Source organism: Nylanderia fulva, unplaced genomic scaffold (genome assembly GCF_048542155.1).
Source record: "Nylanderia fulva isolate GAGA-0341 unplaced genomic scaffold, ASM4854215v1 Scaffold3, whole genome shotgun sequence".
Lineage (NCBI taxonomy): Eukaryota > Metazoa > Arthropoda > Insecta > Hymenoptera > Formicidae > Nylanderia > Nylanderia fulva.
Window position 1 is genome coordinate 6,948,445 of NW_028190368.1, and position 15,623 is coordinate 6,964,067.

Consider the following 15,623-nt stretch of genomic DNA (forward strand, 5'->3'; position numbering starts at 1 on the left):
GCTTAATCATGTAATTTTACATAAATATTTTGTTCAGTATAGTCCTTCGTATATGCAAAATAAGTAAATGAAAGGCTGTTGCGCATGACGGCGTCGCGTCGCGTCAATGTCGCGTGACGTCACAGCTCTAGAAAAGGACGGAGGTCGCGGCGAGCGGTACGTGTCGCCATCTGACGGCGTCGTTTCTCGGGCGCCCGGAGACAGTGAGGCAGTTAGCATCGCGCACGCACGTCGCAAGGTACCGTAGGCGGTTAGGTAGGGAAGTGCAGGATCCCGGCGGTGGCAGGACTGGTGTATCGGTGGCTTCGGTGGGGTTTGTACGTGCGTGTGCGCGTCCGTCAGTGTATACGTGTGTGCGTGTTTTGTTGCCGCTGCGATGCGTCTGCTAAATATCGAGTGGCCGTTATCGTCCTCGTCGTCGTCGTCGTCGTTCTCGTCGTCGTCGTCGTCATCGTCCTCGTGCTCGATTTCGCGTTGTGCGTGAAAATACGAGCAACAGCCCGGAGATCCGTCAGCTGTTCGCGGGGCAACGGATTGTCATCGGCGCGAAACGGAGCGGGGAAAGCGAGCGAGCGAGCGGTGAAGGAACGGAAAACGAGCGAGCCGAGGCTCCAGCCAGCTGAAGTTAGTCGCGAGACGACGAGGGGCGGAACAAGTAGGTAGTGCGCGTGTGTGTGTGTTGGTCGGCGGTGGTCGTCGTGCAGCATCCGCGTGCGAGCGTGATCTCGACGGGGAAAACGATGGCGTAAATCTCTTTGATAACGAAAGAGAGAGAGAGAGAACGAATAAACGAGGAGAAAGAGAGCAACGGAAGGAGCGAGAGGGAGAAGAGACGCGCGTCGCGTTCACGTATAACGTTCGTGTCGTTGTGGTGGCCGTCGTGTCAAGTGAGGCAGCAACCGATCGTCCGCGTCGATTGTACATATATATCGTCGTCGCGCGAGAGGAGCGTAACAGCAAAACTCGCGTTCGTCGTGCTCGAGACATCGTACGCGGTGGTGTGTGCAGTGTTGTTGGAAGAGGCAAGGAGCGAGGAAAAAAAAGAAACGAGTGAGGAGAAGAAAAAGTGCGGGATTGTAACGCGCGTTCTCCTTCGTTCATTGTTGTCGTCGACCCTGTTGCTAGTCGACCGCGCCACGCCGCGTCACGCCGTTTGTTTTGCATCTGCGAGTTCGCGGATACTCGCGAAGGTGGTGCCGATCGACGCCAGGTAGCCAGCGCGGCGCGTCCTGACTGCAGCGAGGGATATAGTGTTACGATGATCAGTGACACGTGCGGATACGTTCTGTTCCTGCTGCTGCTGTTGCTGGTTCCCTACATCGAAAGCGGTGAGTCTCGCATTTTTTTTTTTGTCTCCGACCGTGTCTCGCGTTTCGCAAAACAGGACGCGATTTACGTGTCTTATTGTGTGCGTGCATTGTGTAGTACATACATGTATATTACGGTGCATATACCGTGCTCGTGAATATTTTTGACGCGTGTGTGCGTGCACACACATGTATCTATGTACGCGTCTCTCCCGTGAATCATCCTTTCACGGAGCTGAGCGCGTTTGTCGCGTGTCTCTACACGTTTCTTGCAAGCGGTCGAGCGAGATAGTGGCCGCGAATTACAAGAGAAATCGTCTTATACAATACGTACATATGTTTTTGACATCGCGAAATTTCTCCCGCGCGCGCGATTAAAAATTTAGTTTTTCCGAATGACCCGAAAAAAATATTCCGACGCGAGAAAAAAATCGTCACGTTCGAAGAATGTTTTTTTTTTTTCAGTTTTAATTCTACTTGTGAGACAAACGTTGTTATTACTGCACTTTTGTTTGCAATTTCTTTGTCTGAAAATTATTTCTGTGAGTTTTTTGTCGCGTACACAATTTTTTCTACAAAATTCAAAGCGAATTTGCAGTCAATTTTATTGTCTATAGACAAGTATATATATAGTATATATAGTGTTTTATAGATGTACAATATAAAATATAAATGTTTGTTTTATCTTCCCTCGTATAATAATAGAAATGATTGTTTATACATATACATATATATTTGTAAATTTTTTGTTATTAAATATAAAGAAGTACAACAAAGAGTGAACATTGAAAAAGAACGATACATTCAAAGCAATATATTATAAAATTTTTATTTGTTATGACTTTTAATATATTTGATTTATATTGTATATATATATGTATATGTATATATGTGAGTATACAATGTATGGGATCTATAAAATTAATTACTTGGAAATTTGCAATTGTACGATCCAAAGTCAATTCATATAAATCACATAGAAAATATGAAGATATACAAATTATTAAAAAATGCATATGCTATAGAAAGTATGCATAAAAAAAAACAGACAAACGGTTTGTACAGCATTTAAATATTCGATTCAAAACTGAACTTGCATTATTATACTAAATTGTTATGATAACATTATGTAAATTAATCGATTCCTGTTTTTGGAGTCAATGTATACACACCGTTCTTATCTTGTTTAAACTCTTCGACACAGTGATGATAAATCTGTTTCGCGGTGTAATAATATCGATATCATGCACGTGCCATTTATTAAAGAGACAAGAATGTGTTTTCTCAGATTTCAAATATTATCGTACCGAGATTGTTTACTTTTCTCTTCGCACTTTTCAATATATTCCAGCTACAAAAAAACAAGTTGGTTTTTCCTGCGATCGTACTGTGTGCTATATTAGAAAGAAATACGATGCGTTGCATCATTATTTCCCGGAATTTCCGGTTGCATAGGAAATATCTCTAAACGAGCCAGACGAAAAGCATGACTCATCTTGATAACTGAATAATTTACCGTGAACATCTATCGTAATATCTTACAGCCTAATAGATTATGATCATATATATTGCTATGAGTCATCTAATTGTTAGGTTTTATATTTAAAACTTGTTATAATTTTTATATCAGCTGTTTATATCTCATTATTTCATTTAAAATTAATATGACTCTTTAATATAATTCTATAGCGTGTTATATCTTTGAATAAATATTTAATGAATATAATAAACGACACGCTATTTTTAATTTTGCAATCTTTCAAATTTAAACGCGATTAAAGTTAATTCTAAATTGCGAAATACTGCATAGAATTTTTTCTTAGAGTTTACCCTAAAAATCATGGTAATAGTGGGACAATATGGCATTGGAAGAATTTTATTTTTTATTGGAAGAGTCTGATTAATATTTACCACAAATAACAAAATGTATATCTAACACATTAAGATGTAAAATATGTTTGATTAATTTCGCTATGCACATATTAATATTTTTTATTGTGGTATTATTTATTATGTACATATTAATATTTTTCAATTTTATTAATAAAAAAAAACTCATAAAATTATTTCAATACCATATTGTCCCACAATTACTAAGATTTTCAGGGTAAATTCTAAGAGAAAATTATCTCCGTGTACGGCATTTAGTTTAGATGAAAATTTGTAGAACTCCTTTTTTCCTCGAACTTTTTTTTCATAATTAAATTCGAATAAAGGGAGTTAATTGTTTTCGGTTCTGTATTAAGCCGCGGGTACGAAGCAGTATATATTTTGCACAGTCTTCTTATCCGTGTAATATTTTACAACAAATAAATGCATAATAAAGTAAGCGAAAATAATTGGAATTATAATGTCCTCTGCGTGCGGAACCCATGCAGGACGATCGCGAAAGTTTTCTTTCCCTCTCGTGCGCGCATTGCACGAGAGATGCGATGTGAATGGCCCTCGACGGAAGTCGTAATCAGCGATCCACCGCTGCGTTGGACGATAGTTATACGTCGATGTGCACGTCATCATACTATTTAACGATAACGAGGAAGAGTAAAGAAAACTCTTTCTCCTGTACTCGCGCAGATTTCCGTCAACTCTATACAGGGTGTTTCTAAAATTATGTCATATTTTAAGGACGTACTTTAGGGGTCAAAATAAGAGAAAACGTTCCTATACATGGCTCCAAAAATGCTTTTCCTCCGAGTTATAGCCCCCTAAAGTTAAGGGAAAAATCGAAAAATATATACTGTAACTCTCTAATTTCACAGATCATTAAAAAAGTTTTCGAAAGCTAGGCTACAATACATTTTTCAATTTTGCCACCCGCATCTTTAAGAGGGCTATAACTCGAGGGGAAAGCATTTTTGGACCCGCATGTTTATAGGAATTCTCATTATTTTCACTCCTAGAATACATCCTTAAAATCTCTGACATAGCTTTAGAAGCACCCTGTATATAATTGCACGCGGAACATTCGCGACTCATGAATATGTATGAGAGGTTCTTATCCCGCTAAGGTATATTAAGGATTAGATTTCTATCGGCGATTCTAATCGTAAAATCCTCGGTTAACACATCCGACGCGTTAATTTTGAGAGAAATATTTCGCCGCATCTCTCTCTCTCTCTCTCTGTTACATAGTTTCGTCGCATTCTTAAACCAGGCAATCGTGGAAGGTGTGTTCGCACGTGTAAGAATCTCGCGTGTTTACGAAACACTCGTATTTCAAAGGATCTCGCATGTGCCCGGGACTCTTGGTGAGCCGAGGTTCTCTCTCTCGCGTTTGCGAAGGACTTCGCGTGCGCAAGGATTCAGCATTTATAAAGAACTATGTATGTACGTACCTCGCTCGCATGTGGGAGCCTTCGCGTGTGTAAGCAGCTTTTATATACAAACGGCTTTGCGATGATAAGAGTGCGCGCGCGCGAATATGCTTCCCACTCTCGTTCGAGACATGGTTTCAGGATCGTCGACGAATATAGGACACATACGAAGTAATACGTATATATGTATATATCATAGCTGTAACGCGCGATATTTCTTTCGGAGATAGAAGCGAGACGTCGTCGCGCGACTCCTCTCTTATCGACTTTAATTATTCATCGATCTCTTTTTCCTATGCCTCTCTCGAATGCGAAACGCGATTCTCTTCGTCGAGCTTTCTTGTTAATGAAAATCTCGCGAAAAATTGGAGAGAAAAGACACTTGGCGCGATAAGTCCTGGCTCGAAATTTTTACTTTTGAGAGATAAACGGAGAGGGGTAAAGAAAGTGAGAGAAAGAAAGAAAGAAAGAGCGAGAGGGAAGGAGGTCGAAAAATTGCTGGTTCGAGTAAAAAGCCGCTTTGGGACGTTGCATTGTGTCCGGAATATGAAGATGAAGTTAGGACGGATGACCGAGTCATTTCATTGTCCCGCGAGTAACGTATCTCAAGGACAAAAGGTTGCTTTTCTTTCGTGGACTTTTCAATTCCTCGGTGAACCACATCCACTCATTGTCGTCTTCCCTTCACCCCTTAACCTCCGGCGAACTTACTTCGCGAGAGATATCTTCAAGCGGAGCACGTTGCGCTGCCATCTTCATCTCGAAAGGTTATATACCGCGCGCGAATGAGACTTGATGCCCTCCTTGGTCTGGCTCGAATAATGTAATTCAAAAGTCGAGGGAGAGAAAGAGAGACGCCGCCTTTTTCACGTGACGGGAATTATATATTTCTCCCCGTAATTGCGGGCGCGAGGACGACTCATCGTTTCGCAGACGCGAGTGGAACTTGGTCGCACGAACTTGGGGGTCGCCGAATTAATTCGCGTCGTTGATAATCCGTGTCGTGTCGTGTCGTCGCCTCTCGAAGATCGAGCTTAGTTTAGTTCCAGTTTCTGATTTCTAACGTAATCAAGCCGATATTGCGCCCGTGGTCGCCGTAACCACGCGCTATATTTGGGACTTCCATTATTCCACGCCGTGTTACGAATGGGGATCTGAAGTTTCGCCCAGCAGACAACGTTTTGCGTTCAAGGTCTGCCGTGTTTAGCAAGTACTTGCAGATCTCACTCTGTGTGTATATATTAGATCGAAAATCATGGATTCTCGGGCAAACAATGTTCCGGTTTACATTTTGTGTCTTAGAACAAAGAACCTTCCTTTCCTTCTTTTCCTAGAAAGTCCTATGTCATTAATCATATATATAGGTATACATATACTATGAACGTATACCTAAGTGGTTACGTCATAAGCTATATTCATGTCTATTAAAATAAGCAATGAGTAAGGGTAATGAACGTGCTTATTCTTGAGAGCCGATCGGTTGCGTCACACATTGGAATTTTTTATTGTTATCTTGACAAGTCTTTATTATTTCGATTGTTTCTTATTTTATATATGTAGCTATTTATACTGTATGAGAAATGGGATAATATAATTGCAAATAAAAATTTACAGTTTTTATAAGTTGATTATATAAAAATTAATGGATATTTATAAATATTATTGGAATTATTTTCTCACGAATTTTTAATCTAAAATGTTTACATTCGGATTTAGATCTCAGCAGATCTTTCAAGATCACTATTTTCGCATAATCATATATTATTGTATTAATATTTTTGATTCATACTATATTTTTATGCACACACATTGCATAGATAGACGATTCTGTTTCTGATTAATTAAGAGATTTATCTCTATAATGACACGTCTCTCTCAGAGAGAGAGAGAGAGAGGGCTTTTATTAAAGCCATGTTTGTTTATCACTAAAATAAGGCGCTTGCCTTGCACGATATTAACGAGATGAACTTTCGTGAGAACTCGAGGGTTGGAGAGGGGAAAGGATTGCTGCTGAGAGCGGGGGTTCCTCAGGGAATTCGAAATTCCCGGAGATCAGGGGGGATCTTACCCCCGAGGTTATTCCGTATTCAGTGATATAGGTGGTCGCCGCAAAACTTCCCACTCTGCATTCCTGGCACAACCGCGCTATTCGACTCTGTTCGGAGCAGAGTAGAAGGGTTTACCCGTTGTAGTACCTACATGCAAGAGCATTCGCGATACTTGGTTGTGCGACGTCGCGCTGACCTTTTCAGATTTCGAGTTTGCACATTGCGCTCGCGCAAATCTCGTCCTCGGCGTTGTCCGGAAAAGCGGATCGACAGTCGCGGATTTAGGCCATAATCGTGCGTATCATCACCCTTTTTTTAGCCTTATTTATTTACTTAAAAATATTATTTGATTTAAAATAAAATTTGAAAAAAATATTCAAGTATAATAGAATCGTGTGGTTATAATTTTTTTTTCTTAAATTTTACGATGTAATAATTTAGTTTATAACAGTTTCAATTCAATAAGCAACTGCTTTGTCACAATCTCACAAGGAAATTTTATAACGACGGAAATAATTTTAAAAAATATTTTAATACGGAACAAAAATATAGGAAGTTACTTTTGCGTCTTAAAACAGAGTCCGAGAGATAATTTAAGAGAGTTACGTTTGAGTTTCTTTCAACATCTTTCGTTGGAAAATTGCATATTGATCCAGAAAGAAACTGGAATAAAAGTAGCAACATAATATATTTTTAGAAGTTGGTAAAATTAATAATAATATCTTTTCTTTTTCCATGCAATTATTTTTTCATGAATATTTAAAATAGTTTAAAACCGCCAGAAAAACATATCAGAGTTAAGAAAAGCTCGAGGAAGAGCTTCAGTGTCGAATATGTAAAATAAAATTTTTTAATCAAATTATTTACATATAGGAATATATCTCGGAAACGCTCGTTTAAATATTCTCATTATATGTTCTTTGATAATTTCACGTTAAATTTTTCGGATATAATATGTGTTTAACATATATGTTTTTCATTCTTTACCGTTTGATTCTTGAATGAGCGACTCCGCTCCGATCGTTTACGACGACGAGAGATAAGAATAGAATTGCAGGAAATACCGAAGTCTAGGTTGACGAGGTTTCGTTGTCGCGGTGATGCACGATCGAGAACTGTCAGAGAGTCGTGGATCGCGCCGAAGAGGATGAATTGGAGGGTTTCTGGAAACGGGCCAAATGCCTACTTCGGCTCGGTTCAACCGAGGCGACACGCGAAACTCGGTCTCCGTTTAATCAACAGCTGATTTATGCTCCGTTAGAATGGGGCGTCTAAACTTTTGAGTAAACATGCGCCGTGCAACTATCCTTCCCGTTTCGTGTTCTAAAGTTTGCTCAATGATGAAAAATATCTCTTAATTTGTTCATTTCGCATTTCTCTTTCTCGCTTTTAATAAAAGTATGAAATAAATTAGCTGTTTATTCATTAGGACGTATTTTTCAATTAAGACAGAATAGATTAAATATCCATATACGCATATAAGTATTATATAGCTACATATATTTATTGAACTCTATTATTATTTTTGAAACAAATTGCATTTTTCCATAAATTGCTGAGCTTAAAAAACTACAATGACTTCTTGTCTAACTTGTATACATATTTATACATTATCACCTCAGTAGAACTTCATTCTCATTTCTGTATAGTTATCAGAGCTTTGTGCTCTGGTATCGATAATAAACTGCGGAATCGATTGCGGAGTAAGTTTAATTAATCAAGGCACGTTTATACAGATTGCGTTTACGCAACACCTCATGCGCGTTAATCACCTTGCAAACTTCATCATTCATGGTCGTGAGAGATTTGCTGGATCACTTGGTACACGCGAGTCTTACTGTACTTACTTACTTTTCCTCACGCACCTAAGTCCGCACGACTACTTATTACGATATAATCATAGATAACTGCGTTGCGTTGCATTTGTTGCATTACACACAATATAAGATAAGAGTCGATGTCTCAAACGAAACGTGCAAGAAGATTAAAATCCTCGTGTCACTTTTAACATATCGCTCGCTTGTTTCAAAAGCTGCTTGAAAATAAAAATGTATAAATGGCTTTTATTTAAAATATAGTTATACATTTATTTAAATTATTTTAAAAGTAGATTTTGATTTTATACAAAAAATAATTTTAATTAATATCAAAATTTCTTCACGATTTTTATTTTTTTTGATTAATCCTTTGATTTTTTAAGTCCTTTTTTGTCAAAATGTATCCTTGATAATACTGCATAGATTGTATATCAAGAATTAAATGAATAGGAAATTTTGTATCAAATGCTATCAGACAATTACATTCCGCTTCATCGCACAAACCAAGCAATAATATCGCGTGCAGCCTACAAATCGCTTATTTTACTTGAAAATTAATCCTGTCGGTCTATAAGCCAATAAATTCTAACGTATGAACGCGCACCAGCAATACGCGTGACGTGTTCTAATTATATCAGCGTTCTCTTGGAATTCTGCTTTACTGCGGAGAACAAAGTTGTTATCCTTAGTCCACATTCTTATTCATGCTGGCTCAGCGAGATAATGATATTATGATTCTGATGATTCATTTCACAAAGTCGTTATTACCTTAATAATTTAGTTTTATATCTTATTGTGAATTTTTGATGTCATTTTCCGATATTATTTAATTTCGCGTATATTAAATTTTTTAATAATCTATCTTTGATCTATCTTTATTTCGCCGTATTTATTACAGTTTTATTATTGCACATATTTAATTGTTCGGACATATACATATACTTAAAATTATGAATTGATTTAAATCGAGGCAACTTATGCTTATCGAATATCTAAATCTGTGCAAAAATAGATTGAAGTGTAGCGTGATAATATATTTGATGTTCCGTGGATTTTTTCCCGAATTTCAGAATTCAGAATTTAATTAAAATGTTATTTATTTGTTGTCACAATCTTAAATATATAAATTTAATTTTTCTGCAAAAATGTATTTGTTATTATTTATTTTAGATTTTGATGCAATTTTATAGGCAAAAATTATACGTGACATCAGAGATAACAATATTGTGATAGATTCAATACATCAATATATAATTTTAATGTTTTTACCATTTTATTTTAATATATAATATAAAAATACAGCATATATTTTTCTCTTAAAAATTTTCTCAAAATAAATTTATCGAAAGGCAACGTATATACAACTTTTACAAAAAAATTATCCCTATTAACATTTTTATGAGAATTAAATTTGATCATTGTATATTTATCTGAGTCTTAAATACATATGCGAAAAATGCACATTGATCATGAATATAATTGCTAAGAAGAGACACACACGTACATTGCAAAATTGAATTTCCGACAGTAACAGGATTAATATTAAAGCTCCACGAAGCTCTTCCGACACCAAATATTCGCTTTCACGAACGAGATGAGCTTGTTACATCGTGGCTCTGACTCTTATTAGAGATGAAACGATATCGTCAGCTTCGACAATTCGCATTAGCAATTCTAAGATCGCTCGAACGCACCTCGGTTTCTCCTTTTTGTTGATCTCGATACTCTCTCTCTTTACGAAGATTTCTCGCGTTTTATTCGTTATAACGGCTACCCCCGGAGGGTTTAATGGTCCGTGGATAATACTTAAAAGTTTTGCGTGCCTTCGTAGACTATCTGGCCGATGTAAATTCCGTCTATCTCATAATCGAAATCCACGGCGGCGTCGGCTTTCCGTCCTCTACGACGAAGATCCTTTGTTCTCGACTTAAATCCCCGAATGTAACCGAGAATCTCCCTCATTTAGGGAGCTCGTCCCACAAGAAAACGGATCCACGAGAGGGAGGTTATCGACACTTTATGTAGCTAAATCTCTATAGTGAATATAGTGATTCTAGCGAAGGGACTGAAATCGTTATAGAAGATAAAGATTACTGTGCCTTATCCCTAAAGATTTTGCAGGATATGTTCGATTATTCGTATATTTTACTTATTACATTATTTCTTCGCAGAGATTCTCTTTGATTCTTCTTTTAAGATTGATATTAATTGATCGCGTTGATGGGAAATATGAAAGCTTGCAACAAAATGTAACTACCATTAATTTAAATATTTTATTATAGTATAAAATTTTCGTAAACTAATTTTGTCGGTGTTTTAATTTGATTATTGAATTGATTTTCAGTTAATTATATATGGATTAAATTCATATATTCTTTGTTAATTATATGTGTAATGTTTTTATGTTGAATATACGAGTACATCTAAATTATATTTTATTATAATGTACATATATATTAATATTATCTATTTTAAAAAATAGAATATTCATATATTAATATACATATTAATATATTGATAAATTATTTAAACAAGTTTAATACGTCTATCTTTGAATGAACATTAATAGCGGATGCTTAATTCTTATCTGTGTAACTTACGTTATTTTTAAATAATAATTAATTATTCGTTTAATTTTATTTAAAAATTGTTATATATATCCATTGCGAAATCATATAATTAAGCTTGTTCATGTTGATTTCCGGTGATCAAATTACTGAACTCCACTAATCGGACACTTTCCACGTCTACGCAAATCTCATAAACTGCGGTTTATCGAACGCCGAGGGTTGATTGGGGCGAGTTAATTCTTGGTATCCATGCACCGAATGCTATATAAGCAACCCGCAGCGGCGGAATGACCGCATACACGAAGCAAAGGTGTTGGTGTTGTTCCACCGCCGGGTAAAGTCACGGGGGTATTGTAAATTTTCGGTACGTGTCGTACGAACGAAACGAGCCACCCTTTCCAGGCCCCTTCGCTAGCCTAGAAAACACTCCTGACGTATCGGCCGCATAAAATGGTACCCATGGCAGCTCCCTACATCGACCCTTCTCTTCTTTATGTTCTCGTTCGTTAATTCTTTGCTTACTATGGCTAAATTTGTGAGACGTAAACATGGGATCGGTTTTGACCATAAGCGATGTGCTTGGAAAGCAAAACATTGCTTCTGTATTTTTCATTTTCTTTATTAGTAAATGCAAAAAAATTCAAATCTTAAAAATAAATATATATTTTTTTAATGAAAGAAGAATTATATATACGTATACATTTAAATAAAAAATTGCGTATGTTGCGTTTTGATAGCTTTCGATAGTATATCTAAATACAAACAGAATTCTCATCTAAAATTCATTTGGAACTATTTATCCTACATAATCATCGAGACCAAACAATGTAAATTGGTTTCCGCTTGTTTCCGGTTATTCGCTGCAGCTTTTCCTCTCTCGGTCTTACTGTTCCAACGAATACCTACCGTGAAGCAATAAATTGGCCGTCCTTTCCTTCCGCTCGCCTTCTCAAACTGTTTCACGGCTTCATCGTCCTGATGGCTTTTACTGTCGGCTCGTTATAGCTCGCGCTTTCGTTAATGTTCACGAGGAGGGGAAAAAAAGCGGTCACGGAGAACCGCTTAGGCTGGCTACTGGGCCAGGAAGTAGAGGACGAGAACCCATCCAGCCACTCTGTTCTGTCGGCGTGCGCGTAATTAAGTTGAAAAGTTTCGCGTCTGGGGTCGCGCGTAGGAGAGAGGAAGGATTCATCAACGCGTGTGTGAGGGCGAGCAACCGTTCGAGGGCGTCGCAAAACGTTCGTTTAACGTGCCAGTAAGTTTGAGGACTTCCATGTAATTTTGCGGGCTCTCTGCCAGCACGCGTGCGCGCGAATAAACCGCGAGTAATGACGTATGTATAACACACTCGTGCACGGGCTCGGGTCCGCTTCGACAAATTTCTGATCACGTTAATGCCGCTCATCGACGCTACTGATAATGGGGCAAGTTTGCAACGGAACGGAAAGTTCGATGCCAAATGGATGCCGCGGGTGGCGTTTCGTGCTCCCTTTCTAATAAAGCTCTCTTCGTTTAATAACGGTTGAACAGCTCGATTGTATATTTAAATTTATAGGATGGTAAAGAGAGGGAAAATGGTATAGGAAAATTAAAGAAATATTATATGCCATCAAAATATTAATGTCAAATTTACACATTCGCGGATTTAGTATAATATATATATATATATGTAATAGCACACACAACACAAGTAACATTGTTTCTTTATTTATGGTCTTATTTATAAAATATGTGACAATCAATCAACAGTTTTCATAATAATTTTAACATATCGATGCTGATATTTTTAGTAGATGTTTGGAAAGAAAATAAATAATTTAATTGCTTGCGCCAATGAGTCCAAAAATATTTCTCTCTTGTTCTATCTTTCCAAAAATATTTTTGTCGTTTTATCTTTCTAGCTTTTTTAAATATGTATGCTGTGTTATATTTTACTTTAACTAGTTACACAAAAACAATTATTCAATTTATTTTTATGTATTTCAATAAGTTAAAATATTTTTTTAATCGTTTTTTATGATATAAAAAATAGTACCAATTTCTATTTAATCAAGTAATGTGTAGAACAAAATCGATACCGTAGTAACAATAACAGCCATTTAAAATTCGTTTGTGTTCGTCCCGTTACACAGAATGAATACGAAGAATGAAAGGCTTATCATTGTTCACAAGCGAATTTTCTGCGCGGAAAAACAGCGACAAAAAAATAGTGACCGATTGTTTTTTAATAATAATTATTTTGACACACGCAATTTGCGATCAATATCAAGCGATATCAAGTCACGATACTTGGATAGACGATGCGATGAAATAATTGAACGCAAATAACGCTTATCGATCTGTCAGCTGTTTATAACTACGTTGCTCGTGGGATAGCTGTATAGCGATAAATGTCGCAGTAGTATTTATCGTTTTTCATCAGACATGCGCGACTCGATTTATTTTGTCGTTGCATAATCGATATTAACACGTGTAAGTATCGCGCCGGCCTTTTCCTGTTTTTATGATAACAATGAATAAAAACGTACAATCAGTTACATAGGATAAGCATTACTAATTATTTTGCAGCGTACAACATTTATTTACGTTTAATTTCTTTATTTTTAAAAATTGATAAATATTATGTAAATATACATACGGGAAAAAGAAGTTATAGTTAAAATAGTTTAATTATAATATATTTAACTTCTTTCGAGAGTATTTGTTTTTGAATACAAATCTCTTTTATTTTCTATCAATGAAAAACACATTATATTAACAAATTAGTCTTCCGTTTTGACTTCATATATACATTGTAATATGTAATATTCTTTCATGTATGGTTTACCACTTCCTAAACACAATTATTTATCATGAGCTAATGAAAAGAATTAAATCTTGTGATAATAGAAACCAGTAATGTGAATCTCCGAAAAAAATATCGAAATTTAGATTCGACATCTTACTAAAAGTAAGATAGGAAGCGATGATATAGATATTATGCTCTTAAGGAATTCGCATTTTTGTTACGTCTGCAGATGGATAGTTGGAAAAATCGGCTTAAGTGCTCGATTTTTATATCTCTCTTCGCACAGAGATAAAACATTAAAAATGTACCAAACGGGTTATAATCGCTGTCCTGAATTTATTCCTCGATCTACTCTGATCTTCTTTGCCATTCATCCGTTGTAGTTTAATGTCCTTAGTGCTATAGACATTTTGAAGTAAATAATATTGTATATCTATTCTTTTATTGCTTTTATAGCTCGATTTAAACTGTTGAACGTTTGATTTAACGAATCCTTTTTGGAGATATTAATATCGATAAACATGTAGGAGCAAAATAAAATATATTAAAGTTTTAATTTTTTAAATATTAATTATTAGCGTTTTAAGTATTAATTATTACTTTATTATCATGGAAATACAGATTTGTATAAAATTAATGCAATTAAACAAATATGCACACGATTACTATTTGGTTAGCTACATTTTGGAGAATATGTTTAAAATTGAAATTTAATTATTAGCACAAACTTAATTATTATTAAATTTAATTACTAGACAAATTTAATTATAAATAAATGAATAAAATTATATATAAATCATGACGTTTATTTATTTCATTTTTATTTTATTTTTATCGCATTTTACCGTATTTGCATGTCTAGATATCGATATCTTTAAAACGATAAAATTGCGAGTATATCTTTAAAAGAACATTTTTTATATTTTGATATCTTTAATTCAAATTTGAAGTTCGACGATTTATGGGAATACTCTATGTAGGTACATGTAACGCATATTTATATTTTATATATTTATACGTTTTTCATAATATTTTACGTGATGGAATTTTAATTAACATTTGCCAAAATCTGTGTTTATGTATAAATATTTGGATATTGTAATGAAAATAATATTTACGTTATATCACACACAAGCTATATGCTGAATGAATTTATAAAATTTATTTATATATCCAGTTAAAAATTTTTGTTTTATTTAATATAATGCAGTTACACGTACATGTAACATTATACTATGAATTTATAAAATATAGATTACATTAGTATGTCACATGTACATATACACATCAAAGAACTTAATGAAATAATCTCAAAGCTGTCGTTGCATTATCTCATATATCAGATGTACTCGATATTGTTCAGTATCGCGTTTCCATGTTATTTATTGGCAAACATGAAAATTGAGGAGAAAGCTGAAACGATATTTATTTTATTTAATTTTTCTCTTTTGTTTTGCGCTTATACAATTCGCTTCATCGTGTCCATCTCGCTTATTGATAAATATACGCATGTTAAATTTAATCGTACAAACAAACAAGAACGGATTACAATGCATCTGTTCCCTATAAAATTTTTATAGAAGATAAAAGCTGACAATTTTTTTTATCTCTGTGATATGCAACAATTTTTATTTCTCTGTTTCTTCTTTTACGTTATTTGATCGTCGTACCGTGCAATAATGTGTTGCGTTCGACTTTTTCGACAAAGAGGCATGAACCTTTGCGAAACAGCAACAAAACCGACATTTGCACAACAGGTATACAACCAGGTGCAATAAA

General features: G+C 35.6%; 1 protein-coding gene across 2 annotated transcripts in view; it reads left to right on the forward strand.

Annotated features, from left to right (window-relative positions):
• Positions 1-201: 201 nt before the first annotated feature.
• Positions 202-15,623, forward strand: part of kuz (zinc-dependent metalloprotease kuz) — a 114,444-nt gene continuing 99,022 nt past the window's right edge. For both annotated transcript variants that reach the window (XM_029306179.2, XM_029306180.2), the window contains exon 1: positions 202-1,328. In XM_029306179.2, coding sequence (XP_029162012.1) covers positions 1,259-1,328 — 70 coding nt within the window. In that variant the 5' untranslated portion in view covers positions 202-1,258. The remainder of the gene's footprint in view (positions 1,329-15,623) is intronic.